The following is a 14,681-nucleotide window of genomic DNA, read 5'->3' on the forward strand; positions in this document are numbered from 1 at the left end:
CATTATGTATAATTACTGTATAGTGTACCTATAACCATGGCTTGTTATGTTCCAATTCATGCCGTAAACTGTCTGGAAATAACAGGTCATAATGCGGCCCCAGCAAGTTCATGAGCCATCATACACACGGTGGCCTAGTGTAATTTTAAGAACTTATTTTTTAAGTTACCCACACGTATTTAAATTAAATATTTATACCTAAAAATAGCTTAGGCACCTTATAATAATTAAGAGGTGAAATAAATAAAACATATTATGTTACCTACATATTCCTAGCCTTAGATTCCCACAGTGTGCCCACAGAGCATTAGATTGATAGATCCCTAGCGTAGTAGCGTAGCGGGCGTATTATTCAGAAAGAAAGCTTGAAACTTATAAGCGCTTATAAGTTACAAGCTTTCTTTCTGAATACGCCCGTACGTCACAGGTACAGGTACATCACAGATCTAGTACATCTGTGAAATACATTCTAAAAAACAGAAAATGTCAAAGTCACTTATTATGACAGTGGCATATAGTGATATGTCACTGTCATCATATACAGTGTCCATGTCGAAGTTGTTATTTATTTTTGACTCTCGGAGTTTTGACTTAAACAATTGACACAGTTTGCGACAATAAACCTCATCAATGATCAAATAACAATCATTTGATTGAGTGCTGTTCAGTGTGCGTAGCCGTAACATACGTAACTTCGACGAATATAAGAAGCGGTTTAATGCCGATACGAATAGAGCTATAGTTTTAGAGTATAAAACTTGTTATACTGGTTAAGCATATATTACTGTGTATCAATAAAGCGCGGTGAAAGTGCAACTAGTGCCTGGTGTCTATATATTATCTTCATTTTTGAAAGATCATAAATTGGAGGCGCATTATAACGTACTTTCAATATATGTTTAAGTGCTGCTGTTAAAAATTATAACGATGTCTTCCTCTTACTATGACTCTTACGACGGCAGTAAAATATTTTCATTCTTATCCAATAGAATAGGTCTTCCAATTGATCTAGTAAGTATCAGTTCATTTATAACAGTTATATAAATCAAACGACATCATTTAGATCCAATTCATACTGCTAGTGTGTGATTTTTATTTTGTTATATACCTATGACTGATGTAAATAAAAACATTAGGCATGGCAATTAAGTAATAAGATATTATGTGCATGTTAAATTGAATTAATTTCTTCTATTCCATTAATTTAATAGCTTTAGAGGAAAGATTTAACTGAATATATAATTACACACAATACAGCATTGTAACAATAATGTTATAATACTTCATTTTAAATATTTTGTAACTTTTGCCACATTTTTAAGTAGGTAGGTACTAGTTTAGAGAATTCTGTGAAAACAAACACATTATTTTCTTTTAGTTCTATACTTTTCACCTTAGCACTGTGTTTTTGTTTATTCATCTATTTTCCTTTTGCTAGGTTAATTTTTTGATATCACAAATAGCTGCACTATGCCTGGCAAGACTATTTCGGAAACCATTGAGACTTGCTTCACCAGAATTCCGTCATATGGTGTGCCTTTTTATAGGTTTGCTTATGGGATATTTCTGCTTTGGAAAGTAAGTTATGCTTCATTATTTTATGCTTCTATTATTTCATTTGTTGCAGGCGAATTATGTAGATTCATGTTTGTATAATTTTAAAACACATTTTAGATGCTGGCTAATAACTAAATTATTCACCTTTCATACATTTGGTGTATAATTTATATGTAATGTATCCCATATTTCACACTATAGTATTAAGTATTAATGATGAATTCTTATATTATTAATTGAATCATGTTTCAAACCCACAACAATTTTAAATATGTAAATTATAGTACATAGAGTAATATTGTGTACCTAACTTTGTCTTTGTAACTCAAATGATAGAATGGACATACTAAACACATTTTTTATTTCCAGGCAAGCCATACATTTGTCTGTTCTTCCAATGTTAACATATGTATTGCTCAAAACTGTTCCACAACATTTAATGGGAAAGTAAGTGTTTTCAATAATGTAATGAAAATTTTGAGATATTATGAATACTACTAAAAAAAAATCTTTAACTTTACTTGGATAATAATTGTTTGATATACTTAAGTACTAATATTTCAAATATAATATAATAAAAATTCATTTTAAATATAATAAAAATTGTAAGCTTTGTCTAATGAATTCATATCATTTTTGGTTTTTAATTTAATGATAATAATTTTTGTTTTGCTACTCAATTTAAATTGCAAAACACATTTTTTACATTAAATCAGTAAATCTAGTTAATTATTATTCATAAACAAAATAGTGTGAAGATTCTATTATGCCCTTTTCAATTTCCATCATAACTATAATGACAAACAAGAATTGTGATTGGTATAATATAATAATAAATATTCCATGACAATTTTCACACATGGCATGATTTGATCCTATACTAAATTTTCGCTTGTGTTATGGAAATCAGACGGCTGATAAACATACATTTATAATTTGAAATAAATACTTATATAGATAACTAGCTTCCGCCCACGACTTTGTACGTGCATCCCCGTTTTTCCCCGTTCCCGCAAGAATTTCGGGAAATCCTTTCTTAGCGGATGCCTACGTCCTAACATCTACCTGCATGCCAAATTTCAGCCCGATATGTCCAGTGGTTTGGGCTGTGCGTTGATAGATCACTATATAAGTCACCTTTGAGTTTGATATATATATATATATATATATATATATATAGATTAACACCCATACACAGAGAAAATAAATATGTTCATCACACAAATATTTGCCGTGCCTGGGAATCGAACCCACGACCTCTGGCTTGGAGGGCAGAGTCACCAACCAAGCCATTAGCCAACAGGTCAGTCTTATACTACCTACTATATAAAAGATCTTAGACGTAAAACCTCTATTTTCGCGCCCATGATTACCTAATATAATAAGTACCTAATAGCTGTGCTAATAGTGCATTTATACATTCGTGTTCTCAAAACGCCTCGTCATTTAACGAAACATTCGTATAAAGGTGTCGTCGCGAACCACTGTTCACACATTCCTATTCTCTTTGATTAGGTACGTCTGAATATCGGCAGTTAACTACCTAACACGAATATAGCGCAGTGAATACTCACGCGGGTTCGTTATTCGCTTCTCTATTTGAGCGATTGTGTAAATGCACCATCAAGAAATAGGAATTTAATACTTTAATTTTTGAGTTAGATCTCTTCTCGGTAACGTCCGTCTTTCATCCCATCAGGATATGAAAGTTATGGAATAGAAAAAAAACACTATTACATAGCTAATGCGCAACTGCGCAGTTGTCTAGTCTGAATTGAAATTGACCCCGGGGGCTTAAAATCTGATCGAAAACTAATTGAACTGTAAATCAATCAACAGTCTTTTTAATACCAAAGAATATCTTTGTGAGGTAAATTTAAGCAATTTATTTTATTAAAGTATTATGAGCTCTTGCTCATCTTACATCATTTATAATTAAATTTCAATATTATAATATAGGTAATATATTCCTCATAATTAATTATATTTTTTACAGCGTTGTATTAGCTGCTTCCATGTTGTACCTATCGTGTATACACCTACATCGTCAAATTTATCACACCGCCGACTACTCACTTGACATAACAGGTATGTAACTTTTATACCTACTTACTTATCATCTGTAATTATTTTGATTTTACTTTAGAGAATCATTTTTATAATAAGACTTCAATTACATTAAACCTTAGTACAAAATGAATTAACAACGATAAATTCAAGCTGTTTAATGTATTATAGTTTGTAATTATTGTACGAGTACAAAAATATTTATTTCACAATAGGTACATATTTATTTATGCGGGTGCGTGTCTATAAAACACAGCAATAAATTGTACCAATCCTAATCTGCAAGGTTTTGTTTCATATTCTATTCCAGTCTTTATTCATCAACATAGAGCAATTTGTCAAGCTTTCTTCACTTGATAAATTTATGGAAGCTGTAAAAATTTCTCGTTTTAGGGCCTTTGATGGTGATAACGCAAAGGGTGACATCATTGGCTTACTCATTGCAAGATAGCATTATGTCTATGAAAGAAATAAACTCCAACACTACGGAACGTTCGAATAAAGATGAAAATAGAATTGACAAGATACCCTCGCCTCTCGAATATTTCGCATATACGTTAGCTTTTCAAACGCTCATGTGCGGACCCGTCGTGTTCTATCCTGATTATATCAGCTTTATTGAAGGCGCTCGTGTCGATGGGGTAATTATTACTTTTTATGAATATGTTTGCGTTAATGTGTTACGTGACTATATAAGTCACGTAACACATTAACGAAATAAAAAACGTTTTAAGTACTGTCCCTGATATAAATACTAATTGATAAAATTTAATATCTAGGTACCAAGATAATCATTAATTTTTTTAGGCGCAAAAAGATAAAACAAGTGGATCTGAACCCTCACCCCGTCGCGCTGTTATGTACAAAGTGGCTGGTTCCGTAGCGGCTGCTCTTCTATACTTGTCTCTGGCACAGAAATACTCTATTAAGGTTTTGGAAGGTCTGTACAATGAAAGGATTATTTTTTTTGGTTTGCCAAATTCAAGAGAATTCCATCTTGCTAAAAGTAACATAAGTTTGCAAATCGTAGGTATTAATTAAAAATTCATATTAGAGTGATAATCAATACTGTTCGGCTACGGTTCATCAAACTAGAGGATTTAAAAATATGTACCGTACTTATTTACGTTATTAACGGTACTTATTTTTGGTTTTTTGCCTATTAACATTTTTTTTGAAATTTTTCACTTCTCAAATTAATTCACAACAATTTGGTTGGAATGATTATCTGAATTGTTCTCTCCGAGAATTTTAAATGGTAACTTATATGTCAATTTAAAAAAAAAACAAAAATAAATCGTATTTTTTTAGGTTTAGTCGATCCAACTTCGGAAGAAAGGACGTGGTCCGCGGTATATTTGCTATGGTACGCGTATCTCTCGACCCTGGTGGTCAGGTGCAAGTACTACCACGCTTGGCTTCTCTCCGAAGCTATTTGCAACAACTCTGGCATGGGTTTCAACGGTTACGATAACGACGGCACACCCAAATGGGACAAAATGTCGAATATTGACGTTTTTGGATTCGAGGTTTGTTATTTCCCAGAAAGTATGCGATGAATGTGCGTTAACACGAATAATGATTAATCACAACACAAACAATAATGTAATACTTCTTTATAAATTACTAGCTTTCCATCCGCGGCTTCGCCCGCGTTTTCAAAGAAAAACCCGTTCCCGTAGGATTTCCGGGATAAAACCTATCCTATGTCCTTTCTCAGGTATCAAAATATCTCTATACCAAATTTCATGCAAATTGGTTCAGTAGTTAAGGCGTGATTGAGTAACAGACAGACAGACAGAGTTACTTTCGCATTTATAATAGAGCAGGCTCCAAGGAGATGTTCGTTTGCAAAAATCGCGGACCTAAATCTGACTTCTGATATATATTGTATAGATCCCAGACATCCTATAGACAGATGTTGCCAACCAGTTTTGTGGTCCCCCTGCCCGCACTCCGGTAATTAAATATGGCATACAAAGAAAAAAATAAAAATTTCCAAAACATGCTGTGTGGGGTATCAAATGAAAGAGCTTATTGAGTAGATCACGAATATATAGCATACTATATACATTTCTTACACTTTCTCTAAGATTTTTTAGAAAATTTACGAAAATGGTCCATTTTTGAGTTAACTTTAAACCACTATAGATTGAAAACTCATGAATATATTTTTTAAATTATTATTTTAAATAATTAACAATAGTCCATTGTTTATGATTCAATAGTTCGTAATATAAATATAAGTGAGCTATGTGGTGGATTTGATGAAAATAACTATATACTATATGAACTTGAAAATATACTCGCCATCTTTGAATGCTCCCCCCACTCCCCCATGCAACTATTTCACTGTACGAAATATTGAATCGTAAACAATGGACTATTGTTAATTATTTAAAATAATAATTTAAAAAATATATTCATGAGTTTTCAATCTATAGTGGTTTAAAGTTAACTCAAAAATGGACCATTTTCGTAAATTTTCTAAAAAATCTTAGAGAAAGTGTAAGAAATGTATATAGTATGCTATATATTCGTGATCTACTCAATAAGTTCTTTCATTTGATACCCCACACAGCATTTTTTGGAAATTTTTATTTTTTTCTTTGTATGCCATATTTAATTACCGGGGTGCGGGCAGGGGGACCACAAAACTGGTTGGCAACATCTGTCTATAGGATGTCTGGGATCTATACAATATATATCAGAAGTCAGATTTAGGTCCGCGATTTTTGCAAACGAAACTCCACTGAGAGTCCGGTCTATAATATTAGTATGGATGAGACTTGATATTTTATTATTATAGTCATATTTTTTGTTACTTCGTTCAAAATAAAATGTGATTATGGAACTAAGAACATTTTCATGATAATTTTTATAATACATATCAACATAAAAATTTAAAAATAATTCAAAACTGGTTTTTGTCATTGGACCATTTTATACCTGTTTGAAGTAATAATAAATTCTTATTAATGGTCAATTTATTTAACAGAGCATGAGTTTTTTAAAGGTTATTATAATTTGGGAACTATATTTTCTATCACCAAAATTTATATTTGTCATCAAGTTGTATCACCTAATAAATAGATCTATCACCACGAAATATTTTCGTTCTCAGATAAACAAAAATTGTTCCCAGGTATGAATTATCAAATTAAAGTTAATATGTATGTGTAAAATAAGAGATCGATAACCAATAAAATTATATTGCATTACATGAATATAAACTTCGTTCTTATAATAACAGTTTTGTTACTTAAATAATAGCTCTGTGCTCAGAATGGTAGATCTGTCACCAAATAAATCGATTATCGATCCCTGACTGCGACTCCTTTTATTTGATATTTTGTCACCAATACAGTAGTAACATTTTATTTCGTTCAGATATTAAATTAATAGTATTCGTTACCAATTTAATACATCAATTTATAATTTTAATGAAAAAATGATCAAAGGGGCGGAGAAAAAATTGGCGCGCTTTAAAAATTGACCAATCCGGCCTCAACCAGCGCTGATTATTCAGTGATTATGGTTTTTTAACAATAAATATTGATTATTTTAACTTTAATTAAGTGTTTTATCTACTATTCTGCTAGCCATAAGCCAGCTATTTTAAACCAGCGCTGATTGTTCAGTGGTAATTATTTTAAACAATAAATATTAATTATTTTGACTTTAATTGTTTTATTTACTACTCTGCTAAAAATTTTATTTAAATATAATTTATACTACCAGTGGAAATTTAGAACCTTGGGAGTAGCAGAATCTTTTGGTTGAAACGATGATGACAACCCTAATTTTTTATTTGAACTTAATGCAATTTTCTAGTAACATAATATGATTTATTGGTGATCTCTTTAAATTAGTTTGCTTAAATACTTACTAGGACACATCTATTATAATACATACAAAAACATTTATTTGGTACTAGACCTTATATCTGAGGATTTTAGGTGATTTATTGTGGAACTGATTTTTCATTGTTTGGTGACTACATTTTGGTGACAGATCTACTATTTTGAGGACAAGCCCTATTATTTATGAAACACAAAACTAATTAAATTGGTGATAGCTTAAATGATACCCTTATAATTTATGGATGTTTTATCATAAAAAAATTGTATAACTTATGTACAAAACCTTTTTACAGCAATCTATTTTTTTTTTATTCAATATACTTAATGTCTAAATTTACATATTTAAAGTAAAAGCTATTTTTAGAATTTACGAAAATAAAATTGAATTTGATATTTAAATATTTTGGTTTTATGGCATTCAAATGCTTTATAAATATTCGATCACGAGGTGAGATTCGAACTAGCGTCTTTACACCAACCAATCACTAACTCGCCAGAGCAATCGAATCTATTGTACTCTTTCATTTTTGACTATTATGGTAAAATGACTGGTAAAGACAAAAAAATGTTGTGTGGTTTCATGAAACCACGGTAAAAGTGAAACTTAGGCACAAAATTATCGTATTTGTACGATAATTATCGTACGGTTCGACCGTCACGCGACATGCGCTACACAGACCAAAACGTTTGAGACGATGTAATAAAAGTTTCACTTAAAAAAAAAACCGACAGTTCGCACAAAACTTCCGCACGGCGATCGCGAGCTGGAACAAGAACACGAACGCGTGGCTGCGCAGCGTCGCGTACGAGCGCGGCGGCGCGGCGTGGCGCACGGCCCGCGTGTACGCGCTCTCCGCCGTGTGGCACGGCTTCCACCCGGGCTACTACCTCACCTTCTTTGCGGGGGGACTCTTCACTGTCGCGGCTAAGAAGGTAAAGCTCAAGAAGCTTAACTTGTAACAAGAAAATATGACGTTGAATGACGCCTGTATGTTTTTTTATCCCTTTCACACCTAGGTAGTTATTTAGGTAGTTAGTTATTTTCTTGTTACAATTTAATGTTCATACTGAAATCTCCAGTGTATTAGATATAAGCTTCTTGGTAAAGCTTGTTAATTGTGTGTGTGTGTGTGTGTGAGCTGCAACACCTAACCTTCTTTGCGGAGGGACTCTTCACTGTCGCGGCTAAGAAGGTAAAGCTTGTTAATTGTGTGTGTGAGCTGCAACACCTCACCTTCTTTGCGGGTGGACTCTTCACTGTCGCGGCTAAGAAGGTAAAGCCTGTAAATTATTTGTGTGTATTATTCGACCAAGCCAACTAGACGCTCGGGTGGAATGCGGCCTCCCCGCCCGCTTACCGCCTCAGGTACCGCGCTCGCCTTAGTACGGTTCGCAGCATCGACGCATTCGTATGTTTCGCATCGCTAGTTATTTCTGTACTTTTTATTGAAATCGTTAAATCTTGTTATTGACTGTTAAGTTTTTTGTTGTTATTTGTTTAAGTTTTACTGTGTTGTTATTCCTATGAATAGTCCTCGAAATGGGGAAAAATAAGACTATTCATAGCGGAGAGCGAACAGTGATATTACGAGTGTTACATTTTTTGCTATCTGTACCCGAGACATGGGCGGGTGACGTCACAGTTGAAAAGGGTCTAGTTGGCTTGGTCACGTAGTATGTGAGCTGCAACAAAAACAGGAAAGCGTGGCTTGCGGCTGCGCAGCGTCGCGTACGACCTCACCTTTAAGGCTTTGTCAGATAGGACGCGTATTTTAGCGCTGCGTAGTAGCGCTGCAGCGTCCTGTTTTAACGTCGCGCGAGGCTTCGTCAAACAGAACGCTTTAGCGCGCGTTAGGACACAGTAATTGATATTATTAAAGCTGCATGTTGTTTACATAATTATTACTTACGAACAAAACAAGGTACAGCGATATTAACTCCGGAGTCGGAAGAATTTTTTACTTACCAGTTTCATTAATTTCTTCTCCGATTTGTGCCCACAATTTTGCCTTAATTGATATATCTTTATAGTTTATATGAACTATCCTTCGTATTATATAAGCATGGATATTTTTAACCAATTCTATCAAATTTTCGGTCATTATGCAGTATTTTATTATTATTTTACGCCTATTAACGCCGACGCTAAAATAAAATTTGTAAAAAAATACAACACCCGACGTTAAAGCGTCCTAACGCCGCGACAGAGCGTTGCGTACTGCTAGCGCCGGCGCTCTGTTTGACGGTATTCTACGATGGTAGTAGAACACATCTTAGCGTCATATCGCGGCGTCAACTTAACGCTCTGACGCGCGCTAAGTACGCGTCCTGTCTGACAAAGCCTTTATAGGAAGTTCTTCACTGTCCTGTCTTCTTAGCCAACAATAATTATTTGTTGAACCCTGAGTGTAATAATTCCTTCCATATTAATCGTAGGACTTGTATACTATACATAGGAGTAATTACTGAATGTAAACTCCCTTTTTTTTAAATTGTGTTGCTGGTTAGCACACTCTGCCGGTTGACGGCTCACACCCGGGGTACTATCACACCTTCTTGGTTTTTTTATAGGAGACTCAATACTTGTATGTATATTTTCTTTGGAAACTGTGTGCGATAAGCTTTGATGTTTATCCCTGCGTCAACCGTACCAATAGATTATAGCGTCTTGATAGGTAGGTATAGGTATATAAAAAAAAATATTTTCTTAAGTTCATGTATCACACAATTTCAACAATATATAATAAGTTTTCTACACGGTTAACATATTATAATCTTTATAAATATTTGTACAGGTTCGTACATTCGCTCGCCCGTTGTTCTTGGACAGCCGCCCGAAAAAGATATTCTATGACTCGCTCTCGTTTTTAACGACACGAATTGCGATGACATATGCCACCGTGCCTTTTGTATTACTGCATCTATCGCCAAGCCTTGCGTTTTATGGGTAAGCACTAAATTATTATGTAAATTTAAAAAATCGACTCATCACAATTTATATTATTTTAAGGGTTCGTTTTCCTCTTGAATTGAATTGAATTTGACGAAAATTTTCGACAAATCTTGTAAATATTTGTAGTTCTCAAACATCTTTGTTTTTTCTCTTTCAGGCGTTTGTATTATTCGCTACACTTTATAGCTTTAGGCGCTCTATTATTGCCATCGAAATCCAGACATATCAACGCTGCACAAAACACGGACATATCAGCAGGTTCCTCCAAAATTATCAGAGAAACTAAAACAACTGAGAGCAACGGAGAAGCCAATGGTAAATTGAAAATGTCCTAAATGTGTGACCATAATATTGAAGATAATAAATATCTAGATTTTTATAAATGTATGGTTATAATTTTTATGAGCCGAAACAATTACGGTTGGATGTTTTCTATCTATGAAAAAGCATTTACTATATGTATAACAACAGTATTCCACGCTCTAAATATATTTAAGTACATATTCCTATCATAAACCACGATGATTTTGTGTATTACCTAAATTCCTTTTTGCAATTCTAAAGACTCGAATAAAAAAAGTATGCTCTCTTGATATATCGAAAAAAAAGTGTATTAAAATAATGTAGCATTGCTGATCAAGCTCAAAGAAAGCCTTACTATATTTTTAGTTATATTTTATTATAGTATGTAATTTTATAATTACTTTTTAATTGATTTCTGCTAAAAATATTTCTCAGTATTATCAAATACGTAAAAATATAATATTTATAATATTCTTAAGTAAAAAAATTACAAAGGTGATATAACAAACTGTAACTTAGTACCTACCTAAATTTTTGTTTATTTATAGAACATAATAATTAATAATATGTATATTAGAGCAACTAACAAATATTCATTAATTGGTACAAGGCAATTTGACCAAAATTAAATTGCTTGTTTTCAATTTATATTTATTTTATATTTAGCTGACAAGTTCATGTACCTACTTTTAAGTTACTGTTTTTAAGTTATTAATGTTTTGTTTAATAATTTATAAAATTAACTTTATTTCAAAAATAATGTTATATCTATGCTTGATTTATTAGCCATAGATAACTTTAGCATTTAATGACTATTACAAGAGTTAATACTGATTATATAAAATGCAAGACACAAAATAAATTGATAGTTCTTTTTGGAAACAATGCAGTTCACAGACACAAGTCATTCCAAACAGATAATAATAAATAAATTCAAGGATACATAATAAGGGACAAGATATAGCTATAATAATGAGGTTTACATTAAATATTTAAAACGATTCTTTATAAAAAAAGCGTGAACATCATTAATTATCGCTAACAACCAATACTTACGATATACGACCCTCGGCCTCGTAATAAGTAAGCGTCTTTATCGTAAGCGTTAATTTATTAAGTCACATAAATATTTTCGTTTAATAGTTAAGAAATATTCATTAAAATGAATAATATTTTAAATTTATTATTGAAGTGAAAACTTCTTTAGTGGCGTTGGGTATAAAATCTTAAACTCGCGTCAGGACTCAGGACACGTGACCATCGAAAAAGCGTAAGACGGATGGATATCAAACATGCTGAACGTTAATAATCAAGTTTTCATTTCTGTCGGCACTCCTGGAGTGGCAACCCGTCTTTTTTATATAAATAATAAAAAATGTAATTTGAAAAATATACATGGGCACAATATTTTTGCTGTCTTTCAACCTTTTATTCAAATTTGACCTTGAAATAAATTGAATTAATAAGAGCTATATTGTATAATTAATATAATATATACATATATACACATGTAATATTTAAAACTTTATCATGAATTTATACTGAAAAATCAAGCAATATCTTCATTATATAGTTAAATAAATTATTTATTCATACATAATATGGGAACAAAATTTTCCTATTTTTCTGAACCAGGATTTAACAGAAACAAGAATCTTCAAGAGTCTCATAAGTTTGTATTTTTTTTATTTATTTAGTTAAAGGATAGAAGAAGGTATTTACAAATACACCAATTTTGTTAGTTTTAATTAATTGTAAAAGTTTATTTAATTAAGTTATATGTTAAAGTAATGTAGGCAATGATTAATCAACACAATGTTACTTTGAATATAAAAGATAATTATATGACTATTTAAAATTTACAAAGGAGTATATTAAGATGTTATGTTTACCAAGTCACCAGAAATATGATTTTAATCAGTATTTGTTTTCGCCATTAAAAATAGAATGTTATACGTATATATAATTTTATACACAAAATATATCAAATTACCTCAAAACTGAATTACCTGAATGTAATGGTTGTTATAGTTTACAATAAATTTTTATTTTATTACATTGTTTTTTATTTTGTAATAATCTTAATCTACCTTATTTTTATTATATATTTACATTGGAAATTTTATAAATCAAACATTTGATTTTTGCAAATTTGCTTTACTTATTAACATTTCTTATTACATATTTATAATTATTGGTAAATTATTGTCATTAAGAAGGTTTTAAACATTGAAGAAACAAATTTAAATAGTTACTTGAACTTGGAAACAATTATTGTCTCTCATTCATTCTTATTAGTTTTTTGCTTTCTCTTATAGATTTGAATTCATCTCTTATGCAACACAAAATCCCAGGCACATCATTTTTCTCGTCTAGTATCAATTGTATATCCTTGAATATCTTTAGTTTTGGTGTCATTCCTTGTACTGTAAAAAGAAAGGCAAAAGATTAAAATTCTGCATACATTACATCCATAAAAAGATCAAAATGTGAAATTGTTTCTGCATCTAGTTATATTATAAAGATGTACCAGGCAAGACTGTGACTCAGAGGTATATCGCCTCTTGGGCAACCTGAATCACCCATGTATGTAACATGATTTTTGTATTTAAATAAATTCTAATCATATTTATGAGAAGTAATAATACAATTTTATTGTAGAAAGGAAAAGACATTAAACTATTTACTTGAAAACATTCTAAAAATTTAAAAATAACACTGAACTTATATTCCAAATTGTAACAATATCAAATTTACTAAATAGTAAATAGGTTTTCATCAATTAAATAAATAAATTCACTTACATTGGTATTTTCCTATTTTTGGTTCTCTTAGTAGTCTAATCGAGTAATTTTCAACATCTTTTTTTGATTCAGTAAAAAATTGGATGAAAATAACTTGCTTTTCCATATCTTTGGATTCAATTGTGTAATACAGATTTAAAAACTTCTTATAATACTTTCTTGCCATCAAAAAGGCTTCATGGGTTTCTTTAATTTCTTTGGTTAACAGTTTTTGCTCTGAAATATACATTTTGAGATTATATTTTCAATAAATGGTACAAAATAATTTATATCTTGTGAGACAATACATAGGTTTAAGAAAAAAACCGAGAATAGATTTTGGTTAAATCCAATCATAGTCTACAACAGAGGCTATAACCGCTCATTCAATACAAGCCGTCAATATTATTAATGCTATAAAATCTACTACTTTACCTTCTTTGAAATTCATATAGTGACTTTGTTTTTGAGTCAAATCCAATAACTTCAAGTCAATTTCTTGTTTTAAATTAATGTTACTTTCAACGAGATGCTGTAAGTATTCATCTGAACTACATGTTTTATTTTCGAGTATATTTGGTTTTTGCTTGTACAAATATTCGTCTAAAACGTTTGTTACTTGTTCTGATAATGTTGTTAAATTTTTTTCAAAGTTTACAGCTTTGTTTTCTAAATCTTTCACATTAATTAATCCGTCCCAAGTATCTTCGATACCACTCATGATTGAAATAATTTTATATAACACAACTTTTTATTAATTCAAGTATGCATTAATTTCACAAAATACAAATTATTTCTCAAATTTGATCACCAAGTTCAAACAACGCTCATAAAATTTGAAAAATTGAAAAGCAAACGTTCCGTTCACAGATACTATATATCCGTTGCGTCTTGTCATTGTTATTTATTGGATACAGGGCTTTTGAGTTATATAAGGTATTCATTCACCATACGCCATATTATAAGCATATCACTACGACACTACATAGTTTAAAACAAAGTCGTTTGACACAGTTCGTCAATCCCTTCTTTATTCCCTTAGAGTATATATACTATCTATAGAGTGATAACAACCAAGTGGGAACAGTAGGCACAGGTGGGAACAACACGACGTTCCCGCCGCGAGCGCTCGTAGTCGTGGTTGAGTGCTGTCGA

General features: G+C 31.6%; 2 protein-coding genes across 3 annotated transcripts; one reads left to right on the forward strand and one right to left on the reverse strand.

The window, feature by feature from the left end:
• Positions 1 to 550: 550 nt before the first annotated feature.
• oys (lysophospholipid acyltransferase 6) lies at positions 551 to 12,799 on the forward strand. Of its 2 annotated transcripts, XM_089698292.1 has the most exons (10): positions 551 to 1,011; positions 1,439 to 1,578; positions 1,927 to 2,004; positions 3,554 to 3,645; positions 4,018 to 4,265; positions 4,432 to 4,564; positions 4,936 to 5,153; positions 8,220 to 8,420; positions 10,283 to 10,434; positions 10,598 to 12,799. In XM_089698292.1, exons 1-10 carry the CDS (start codon positions 928 to 930, stop codon positions 10,773 to 10,775), a joined length of 1,524 nt encoding a protein of 507 aa, XP_089554418.1. In that variant the 5' UTR covers positions 551 to 927; the 3' UTR covers positions 10,776 to 12,799. The 2 variants fall into 2 exon arrangements, with proteins under 2 accessions (XP_089554418.1, XP_089554419.1); XM_089698293.1 differs by lacking the exon at positions 1,439 to 1,578.
• On the reverse strand, positions 12,587 to 14,388 carry LOC149486552 (uncharacterized). Its single transcript, XM_089698317.1, has 3 exons — positions 13,962 to 14,388; positions 13,548 to 13,763; positions 12,587 to 13,169 (listed from the first exon to the last, which is right to left on the reverse strand). Exons 1-3 carry the CDS (start codon positions 14,245 to 14,247, stop codon positions 13,015 to 13,017), a joined length of 657 nt encoding a protein of 218 aa, XP_089554443.1. The 5' UTR covers positions 14,248 to 14,388; the 3' UTR covers positions 12,587 to 13,014.
• Positions 14,389 to 14,681: the final 293 nt, after the last annotated feature.

Source organism: Colias philodice, chromosome 8 (assembly GCF_061535455.1).
Source record: "Colias philodice isolate Cphi_HAF_F1 chromosome 8, ilColPhil1 Martin Lab GWU primary, whole genome shotgun sequence".
Taxonomy (NCBI): Eukaryota; Metazoa; Arthropoda; class Insecta; order Lepidoptera; family Pieridae; genus Colias; species Colias philodice.